This window comes from Argentina anserina, chromosome 5, assembly GCF_933775445.1.
Source record: "Argentina anserina chromosome 5, drPotAnse1.1, whole genome shotgun sequence".
NCBI classification, from domain to species: domain Eukaryota; kingdom Viridiplantae; phylum Streptophyta; class Magnoliopsida; order Rosales; family Rosaceae; genus Argentina; species Argentina anserina.
The window spans coordinates 14,305,556-14,316,088 of NC_065876.1; the positions used below are offsets into that span (position 1 = coordinate 14,305,556).

The following is a 10,533-nucleotide window of genomic DNA, read 5'->3' on the forward strand; positions in this document are numbered from 1 at the left end:
TGTCCGAATTAGATGAAATTTTGTATAGATGATCTTGAATAGCATACATAAATATTGAATCGCTTATGTTGAAAAAATTTGACCGAAAAGTTTGCCAAAATTGGAACTTCACTCTGAAATTTCAGAGCGAAGCTTCACTCTGAAATTTCAGAGCGAAGCTTCACTCTGGATAGAGACTCTGAAATTTCACACTCTTGCTTCCCAAAGACCGTGAATTTAAGAATTCAGGAAGTTGAACTCCACATTCCTTAACCTATCTCAGATTGTTAATAATCTACAGTTGAAAACAAGAGATCGGATACAGCCATCCGGCACCACCCTTATACCATTTCCACACAAATTTGTATGATTATATTCTAATTTAGCAACACAAACCAGCAGCAAAGCGCAGACAAGCTATCTAGTTTTGACATCTTCAAAAGCCAATTTATTATGGAGAGTTCACGGTTTATATTCTAATTTAGCAACACAAACCCACAGCAAAGCGCGGGCAAGCTATCTAGTTTTGACATATTCAAAAGCCAATTTATTATGGAGAGAGTTCACGGTTTCAAACATCTCGACTCTTCCTGCATACTCTCTTTCTTGTAACTCTTATATGTATGTAGCGGAGATGCATTATATGAACAAGAAACCTATCACCCTAAAACGAAGAGATCCAGTAACCCAGTTAATCTGAAAACCAAAATGATCTCATGATTAGTAAACGACCATGAGTAATGAGTAAAAGTAAAATTTGGAGCCTATAAGCCTACAAAGCCACCGCTCGAGGGAAACAAAGGGACTTTGACCATGCCACTAATGAGTGAATAACTGAATTAGCCAAAGCATGTTAGAATGGGATTATGGAAGCTGTAGGTATCCGGGAGAATCAAGTGAAAACCAGGTCATTACCAACACAGCAACAAGTTACAGATAACATAACATTTTAGTGATAGGACTAATAAGTAGGCTCAAATCATTTATGAGAACATTTACATTGTAGTAACTCTATGTCGATCAAATTCGTGCTACCAAAAGCCCAGTGACTGATGTGGACAATTGCGTAGATCAAAGCTCAATGCTTTCCTCATGTCAAAAGCACACACAGCAACTTTGGACTATAGAGTAGAGGAATTTCTGGAGTTGTGCATCTTCTCATCTTGGGAAGTCGCAGGAGGCAATGACGTGGATGAGACAACTGCATGATAAGATGACGAAGCAAGTTGCGCCATAGCTGGAATTGCACCACCTGTATTTTTTTAATGAAATTACTGCCATATAGTCGTGAAAAATGATGAATGGAAACACATATCATCTCCCATTCAACATGTATAATTAAATCGGATAGCAGAACACATGGGCCTGATATGATGGCGAATTCACATGTTTTTAACCTTGAGCTACTACTCACACTTCTACTCTTTCGCAGGCTAGAGTAAGGACTGAAGCAAGTAAACTGTGACCTCAATGTTACCATCATAATCTCAAACTCGAATTTTATTGATCACATAAAAATACTTCTTAACCAACCTTCACACACATAGGTGAAGACTGAAAACTAGATAAAGACACACCAGACATTGACAACTAACCTGCCAAACCAGCACAAGCAGAAGAGAATACAATCACAGGGGGAGCCTTCAGTTGAAAAAGAAGATTAATGTCATTCACTGTATAAAGTACTGGTAAAAATTTAGAGCATACTAATAAAACAAAATAAAATAAAAATGAAAATCAGAAAGCACATAAACCGGCCTCTATGGCTTCGGGGCTTGTACAAAGATGACATATCCATGCATGGAGATATCCAAAATAGAATTCATCCTCTAACTCAGCTAGAATACATGCTAGTGAAAGTATAATCGATTGTCACTCCTTTTCAGCAATAAAGGCTTGGGAAAAACTAAGTTGTCACTCTTCTTTTTGCGAGTTTTATTCGGTGTAGAAATCTGCTACCCTGGTTTAAAATGGACAAGAAATTATAGAAGGCCTTACCAATTAATATTACTCTCAGTTCAAAATTGTAGAGCTTACCACTAAAGTTGATTCAGACTACAAACTTCAGTACCTCCAAGTAACGTTATTTACTATAATATTAACTTCGATCCTTGGCATATAGCTCTAAGCTTTATCAAGGAAATCAGAAATTTTCATGTGGGTACACAAAGTTTCAACCTTACATGTCTTTTTTTTTTCTCCTAGGCTTTCAAATTACCAATTTACATGTTCAATAAATTTGTTTCAGTTTCCTGTTTTGATATCTATGAAAAGACAATTTCTTACATGAAGGACATTCTTATAATAAATGCATTGCAAAACTTACACCAATGAAAAAATGTAGCCACATAGGTCCTTTTACGCGTCTCTGAACAATAGGCATCACTGCATCCAAAAACACAATATAGATAAACTTCATTGATTAGTACTTCTGATAAATCTCACTACCAACAACTGTGAACAAGTATCACACTAGAGTTTATGAACAATTAAATGTCATAGGTTAGAGTGCATGCATGCTCACTGAAAGACATATGTAGTATGTATCTTAGGACGACTGCAATAGATGGAAATGTAGGAAGGCGAAATGAGAAAAAAAATGCAACTAATTTTTCAGCCAACTTGTGCAAAATTATTGTATGCAACATTCTTCATGTATTTATAATGCATATAAGAGAGTTCCTGTTGTCCGGATAAGTTTAACCCTATTGACAATTGATTGATACATAAACAGAAGAAATTCAAGATACTTTCGTAGACGTAAGAGTAATGGGAAGATTGTATTTCACTTCTTTATGAAATATTGTCCTCAAAATTCTAAATTGCAGTACTATGTCATAAGCCATTTTCCTAATACATGAATCCCAACAACCAGTAATTTCTTAAGTGCTAGATAAGCAGTGACTAACATGTTTTCGACAGAATTTGTGATGGTTTCTAAATAATGTAATACCACGTATCACCCTTCCTGAATATAGCAACCTGAAGAAAAGTATGCTGTTGAGTTCACGAGAACCCTTATAATCGACAGCAGAGGTTCTGCATCAACTATAGATTCATCGAATATCACTCTCCTTTCCAATACAACAGAATAGCATTATTTTGCCAATGCTCTGATATGCCATGAGCTCTTTTCCTACAAAACCTATTGATAGTTTGATACCAGGAATTATAATAAGGTAAGAAAATAACTCGTATTCCACAGCTTCTACCATCCCGAAAAGCATACAAGAACATCACAGTGTCAAACACCATGCACAAACTACATCAAGAAAAAGCAAGACAAGCATATATAGACTAGATTTTTTTTACCATAATTGAATCCATAAAAAGCACTTGCTGTACCGCCAACAGCAGAACCAATCTGTTTCAATGATAATCAGCAGTCCAAAAGTTCAGCGTAAGCGAAATATAAAAATTCTAAACAGCTGTATAAAAGATATATAATACCATAGAGAAGCTATCTCTGACGAGAGGTGCAACTGTCCAGGCACTAGTTTCCATCTCCTTCGAAAGCGGACAGGCGCAATGAGGACATCTAATATCAGTTTTAGAAGCCGAACCAGCCATCCCCTATCACGCACCGGACTCAACAATCAAAGCCAGTAAAGAAGTCTAGTCCGACCAAACAAACAAATTCAACTGATGAAATGCCATTCTTTCATTCTCTTATCATATTTATCAGATTAATCAACTAAGACCAAAACCCTTCTGCCCTTGAACCATTCTAGGCTTTGAATTGAACGCCAAAATGGTTTATGTAGCTCGGTTTGGAGATGTATGTTTTGAAATCTCCAGATGGAAAATGAAAAACTAGAAAGAAAAGGGAATAGAAGAATGATACGACCAACCATGGGGGATCGGGAGTAGTCTTGCTCTAAAATGGTGTCTGTCCAACCTCACAAGTTGGGAGTCTCTGAATCCCAGTCGGTTTTGAAGAGAAAAAGAAGAAGAGATTTAAGAGGATGTTGACGGTATTAACTATTAAGAGATCGAGATGTACGACGTCGTTAGGGTAAAATTCCCCTTTGGCTCTATTTTTACAAAAAGAGCTAAGAAATATCAGCCTCAAAACTGTAACATTTGTGCTTAAAATTATTATATTTTGCCCGGTACCATTTGGTCCAGCGGCATTGGCGAAAGTTACGATAAGGGTTGCAGCTGTGGAGGACAAGAAGATCTTGGAGGAAGCAAATTTGTCGTCAAATCCTATTGTCGTTCAATCCTACCGTGTTCACTCACAAAAAAACACAAAATACTATTTTTTTCAATAAATTTATAAATATGATTATTATAAAAGACACTTATAATTTATTTGTGAGTTGGACATTGGGTGGACACGGTAAGAGTGTGCGGCAAATTTGTTTCCGATTGTGATAACTCTACTAGCATGCAGTAAAAAAAATAGACATGTGTTCTAGATGTCAAGATCAATCATTTAGGATCCACTAAGGTCAGAAAAAGGGAAAAACTATGAAGCAGAAATTGTTTAAGTGAACAGATTGCAATTGGCTTCCTAAGCCTACCCATTAGATCCATAAAGTAACCTCTCTTGGCTACTCAGATTGAACTGACCAAGGCTTTCCTCGTTCGGTAAGGAAAATTGTGTGGGGTGCTATCATCTACCATATTTGAGAGAGAGAGAGAGAGAGAGAGAGAGAGAGATGGTGAGGCGTATAACAACCCCACACAGTAGAACTCTAGTATATCCACTCCTACTGTAAGGACTTCCCCTATTATGTAATTCCAAATCATTTCAATTCCATTTCTCAAAGTATATCAACTGTGTTACAAAAATCAAACTTGTTAAGCTCCAAATTAGAGCCAGCCCCACATGAACCCCATAATTCCCAAACACTACAAGCCGTGAAAGAGAAAACGACACCCATAATATTTCAGTAACTTGTTCCCCTCCTGGCCTAAAAGTTATAGGAGTAATGACAGACAACAATGAAGGCAAAACTGGACACTTTGGGATGTCCCATGAAAATGAACCCTCAAAGAGAATGGTAGTAAGAAAAAAAAACATAATTTGAAGTGTTAGACCATCATAAATATCATCATACAATGTGATTTTAATTTCTGACCATCTCTCGCTGGTGGCAAGACTGATATATTTGGAAGACTACTGCAAAGTTCCACTTTCCATGTTCTTTGAGACATCCAGGTGCAACTTGAAGTGGTAGTCTTTCATTTCCTCTCTACCGGATATGTTGGTTGTGTAAAGTTAAAGTTTAAAGATATTGAGCTTGTATTCTCTCTCGGTTTTCTTCCCACCATGTCTTTGCGTTCCTCTCCCCAAACCTTTCGCGACTGATGTATTAAGAGGAACAGACATGTTCAGCTATCTAAGCATCTCCATCAACAAACAGCCAAAACAAATTGTCAAAACAAAATAAAGAACTGTTTTTCCCATACCTGAACCTAACACGCCGGAGCTCCCTAGTGCCATCAGCTAGCTGTCGAATAGTTATATACACCCCAGGCTCATCTTGTTCGACCCATTCTGACTCCACATCACTAGCATTGCTAATAGAGACTGAAGCTTCATCCCTAGATGAGGTTGTTGTTCGCGATGCATCAACAGATCCACCTGCATTGTACTGATGACCATCAGATGGGAAGTATCCTCCGCTTCCAGCTCCAGAGGGTTTATAGTGGTGCCTTGGTGTCCAATTTGTTGGAACCATGGGGCTTTCTCTAGCAGAATCCATTTTTGAATAAAAAGATTCTCTTGGTGGCTGAACAAGAGTACAAGATCTGTTAGCACATACTAATTTCGTGCATACAGACACCAAAAATATTGATCGAGTCTAATCTTTTCATGTATTTTCAACATAAGATTTCCGATGAAAACAACTGTCAGTTTTGAATAACCTGTTTTTCTTTCTGAATCCATTTAATGTCATAAGATAGAAAATTAAAATAAGAAAAAATAAATAAAAAAGTCTAACTTGTTCGAACTATGTGCACAGCCTAAAGTGAATACTGCTCTTCAGACTGTTAAGTCAAATATTGATTACCTCATCTTCAGACCTGGGTGGAGTGTGAAGAGCTTGCCGGTTGAATCTCTGGACATTGTAGAGCTCCATTATGCGGTCATAATTCTCGCCCCACCATCGCTGAGCTTGCCATTTGTTAAACATCTCTCGGCTTCAAATTTAAAGCAATTTCATCAGTTTACAACTGAATGAATTAATTTCCCACTACAATATTTGGAAACATTTATAAAAATGGAAAGTGAGAGGAATTAATCAGTCCAATCACATATCTTGTCATGTAGAGACTGATGAATCCCGCATCTCACATCAGGAAGTTTTAGCCTTGCATAACAATTTAAATATCTCTGGCATCTTCAGTTCTAGTTATTAATTTTTGGTTAGAATGCTTCAACTGTGATATTCCATACCTGAAACGAATTCGTTTAAGATCATTTCCCCCATTAGGAAGTGAAACAAAGGTGATGTGCACTCCTGGTTCGACTTGTGCCATCCACTCCTTGGGCTCATCCTCATCCTCTAACACAACTTCACATGTTGAATCTCGAGTCTGATCACCACCGCCCCCATATGGTCGCGTGAATCTCGAGTCTGATCTTGCACCAAGTTGATGATTAGAGGTGAAGTCCCAAGCAGGTGTAGAACTTGAGCTTGCAGCTCCCATATAAGGGTATGGAACCCCTTCAGAAGCAGTGTCAAAATCAGGGTAAGGTTTCCTTGGCCCCTTCTTGAAGCTACTGCTTGATCCTGTGCATGGTTTGCATTGCTTGTAAGCACCAGAGAATTTCAATGCCATATCCTTGATCTGCACAATGTTGAAATGACATCAGCCACATGTTACAAAATACAGTTTATATCTTGCCTCCATATAATCTCTGTTCTCTAATACCCCATTCATAAGTTCATGGGGAAAGATTGCCTAAGCTCCTGGAACTTCTTAGTTCATATAGAAACACAGAAAAAAAATGTAAAGATATTAATTGATATTTTTAGCAAAATAAAAACATTTTTTTTTACCTAATGCAACACCGTTCATCGACCATCTTACTATTTGAACTCTTTGAATACACATTTTTGGTTTATTAGGCTACAAGGCCACATTAATTTGTTACCGAAAATTAAACGAAGGACAACAACAATGTGGTGGATCTTCAATGCAGACAAAATGAAACTATGTGTTCAAATTATTAGAAACAGAAACATGGGGAGCAGAAAAAATATATTGCAAAGATATGGGGACATATTCTCTTAATTGGAAAAGTGATGGGTGTAGGAAGCAAAGCCCCACACCAAAATGGAAGATAATGATAACACAATCTTAAATGATTTATGTACTTTATTTTCCATCTATAATACCACTGGCTTTGGGTTGTCATTTACACAATTTATTTTCTTCCTGTTCTACGCAACCATGTGTTGCTTTATAAACACAGTGATTAGACAAGTATTCAATGGTGGGACATCAATTAGCAGTCTTTTCTTTTTCTAAATTTAACTACTTGTCTCTTCTCTCAAGAACCCCCCACCATTACTCTCCTTGCTTATTCTGGAAATAATTCATTTTCTAAACCAAACCGGCGGGCGTTCATGGGATGACTACTCAAATAAGTTATTCAATCTCAATGTTCATAATGGTCATGGTGCTTTTGCTACGAAAGGCTATGAATTTCATAAGGAAACTTATAGACTTCAGATTGGAGAAATTTGAATGTCTAGAATTGCATGAGGAATATATGGTTCTTTTTTGAATGTATCAAAGAAACTTTATCGGAGAAATTTAAATGCCGAAAATTCAACAAACACTTCATAAAAATATCTTAAAATGCACTCGGTTTTAAACTCTCCCTACCTATTTCACTAATATCAAAAGGCGATTTTTGACGTAATTTCATCACATGAATGTGCATAAACATGAAAAATGCACAGTAAACAATGAAACATGAAACAATACACAAGAAATCTTCCAAAGAAGAAAGGCAAATCACGTGATTTACGTGTGGATGAGAAGGTGCACTATACTAGTCTTATGCTAGGTTTATGTGCTACGGTGGCAAGTAACTAGTGACCTCATCAGATTATAGTTGAACTAGAATGTCCTACCATGATGACTAGCTTAGCGGACCACTGTCTCTATAACCAGACCAGACCAGACCAGACCAGACCCTTTTTTATCTATTTATCGATCCCTCCCTAGGTTTAGCTTAGCTGGTAAAGATTTGAATCTTTTGCATGGATGGATATCTATTCAGCTCTTTTCTCCTTTCATTTACTTTTTGACTGAGCTAGGGAAGGTGAATAATTCACCTGACAGAAATCTAGCCTGGGCTCACTGAGATATAAATTACAACCCCCCTTGCAGGAACAAGATGATGATGAAGCAGCAGCCAGTTGATCATGAGACAGCTATTCCATAAATTCCAAATATCCAAACATCACATGCCGTATGTATAATCGAAAATTTATGCGCCGTGGATAATCTTATCAAACTTCGTACTCCCTTGCGGCTAAAAGCGTACAATACTAACGAATCAGTATCGCCAATGTATTTCTCTCAGCCCACTTTGGTGAATGTTTCGGCACCGTTGTACTCAAATATAGCGCAAGTTTATGCACGCATTATGCGTTGGACATAGACAACCATATTCGAAATTAGTCGGGACGTCTTGTACCGTACTCCGAAAAATGGGAAATCTAAAAAGATGCCCCCAAAGGGTGGGCCCCAGAACCATCTCAGTCCCCCATCCCATACTGTAAAAGCAAAGCTTGTTCTATCCAAAAAAAAAACAAAGCTTGTGTAGGTGAAGCAATTGACACACAAATATAGAGAGAATCAGAGAGAAGAGTGAGCCTGAAGAAGCAGAAATGTTATATATGGATTTATTTATTATATTAATGATAATAATATTATTATTGTTATATTATTTATAAATGTGAATAAAATTGATGAGAGAGAAAGAGAGGAGGTAACCTGCGTAGTCAGGCTTTTGACGGCTTCTTTTGTACTTGGGGTGCCACTCCCACGCTCTCCTCCGTCCTCCTCCGTTTGCTTCGTACATGCTATGCATGTAAACATTTCTCACTCTTTTACCGTTATACCCCTGCACAAACCACACATTCTCAATTCAACCACTACCAGATCTCCATTTCATTCACATTTTTAAGGTTGAGAAGTGTACGAGCTTCCTCTTTGCAACAAGAAAAGGATCTTTACCCCAAAACGGCACACGCTAAATTACGATAACACCCTGGACGGTGACGATTTTCCAAGGCTAAATCCGACAATATATTACAAATGGAGCATTTGGAACCCAATGCAGGGTAAAACAAGAGATGAAGAAGAAGGAACAAAACCATTGCCCGCCCAAAGCCCACATTTGGGGTTTTGGTACCAAAGAACATGCGTGGGATTTGCAAAACGGGGTCCAAAGAGAAAGAGCAAGAACAAAAAAATAAAGGGGGAGGGGGGGGGGAAAGGAAAAGAGGTTTCTTCACTCGGGATCAGAGTAAGACCAAAAAGAAAATGTGTGAAGATTATGAGTCAATAATTGAAAGTGAAAAAAAGAAAAGAAAATATTTGGGGAGTGAGGGATTTGAAAGTGGGTCTTATAAGGAGGCCACAACTGGGTCTGGGTGTGCTTTAAAATCCCGGAAATAAAAGCAGAGCCAAAAATAAAGAAGCTTGCTGCAAAAACCAATCCAATTGCCGGCCTTCTTCTTCCCTTGCAACTATTTCACATCAGAGGAGGACCAGGGGAACGTACGACTTGGGTTTCTTTCCCGCTGGGGCTGTCGTTTTTTCACACAAGAGGGGGATGCTGGGGTTTGAAAGCGGTGGTTGAGTGGACAAGGAGACAGAGAGAAAACAAAAATAAAATCGAACAAAATATTTTTATTTTAAAAAAAATTCATTGAAGACGATCGTTATTATTCGAAAACGACTTACCGAAGCCACAAAACCCCAACTGTGCTTTTTTGCTCTTGTCGCCTTTGGACCTCTCCTCTCCTACTCTTAACCCCCAAGCCTTCAATTCTTCACTCCTCCTCTGTTACCCAAAAGTGAGGAAAGGAATTACACACAGGGAATTCTTCTTCAATATTAATGGATAACAAACCAAACCAGACCAAACCCCCATTTCAAAAAACAAAGTAAAACAAAAACAAAAGGTAATCAAAACCCCATGAACCAAAGAAATGCTATGTTTGGTTGCTGAGGAAAGCAAAAGAGAAAAATAGCTCTAACCCTGATGACCTGATTAAGAATGGGGAGGAAATGAAAATGAAACAGTGTGCGTTTCAAATCTGTTTGGAATGGCCAAGTTTGATAGAGAATCCCATTGATTTCGGTGATCTGAAGGCAACCCAGAACTTACCAAAAAGCTTCCTCTTCTATATGTGAACTTGGAAACCAAATGGTGGGATTGAATTTTCGAGCGAAAATCTTGGCCGGGAATGAAATGCCGTTTGAAATATCTGGAATGGGAAAGTACGCGAAGACGGGACTGATAGTCGGAAAAGAGAGAAAGAGAGAGAGAGAGAGAGAGAGTGAGAGGAGAGG

General features: G+C 38.0%; 2 protein-coding genes across 2 annotated transcripts; both read right to left on the bottom strand.

The window, feature by feature from the left end:
- Positions 1 to 841: 841 nt before the first annotated feature.
- On the bottom strand, positions 842 to 3,923 carry LOC126794831 (uncharacterized). The gene is made up of 6 exons (XM_050521615.1): positions 3,831 to 3,923; positions 3,430 to 3,552; positions 3,292 to 3,343; positions 2,306 to 2,364; positions 1,575 to 1,620; positions 842 to 1,231 (listed from the first exon to the last, which is right to left on the bottom strand). Exons 1-6 carry the CDS (start codon positions 3,831 to 3,833, stop codon positions 1,101 to 1,103), a joined length of 414 nt encoding a protein of 137 aa, XP_050377572.1. The 5' UTR covers positions 3,834 to 3,923; the 3' UTR covers positions 842 to 1,100.
- Positions 3,924 to 4,828: 905 nt separating this feature from the next.
- LOC126794821 (protein BREVIS RADIX) lies at positions 4,829 to 10,024 on the bottom strand. Its single transcript, XM_050521600.1, has 6 exons — positions 9,922 to 10,024; positions 8,947 to 9,076; positions 6,389 to 6,783; positions 6,003 to 6,132; positions 5,398 to 5,720; positions 4,829 to 5,292 (listed from the first exon to the last, which is right to left on the bottom strand). Exons 2-6 carry the CDS (start codon positions 9,049 to 9,051, stop codon positions 5,214 to 5,216), a joined length of 1,032 nt encoding a protein of 343 aa, XP_050377557.1. The 5' UTR covers positions 9,052 to 9,076; positions 9,922 to 10,024; the 3' UTR covers positions 4,829 to 5,213.
- Between the last annotated feature and the right edge of the window lie 509 nt (positions 10,025 to 10,533).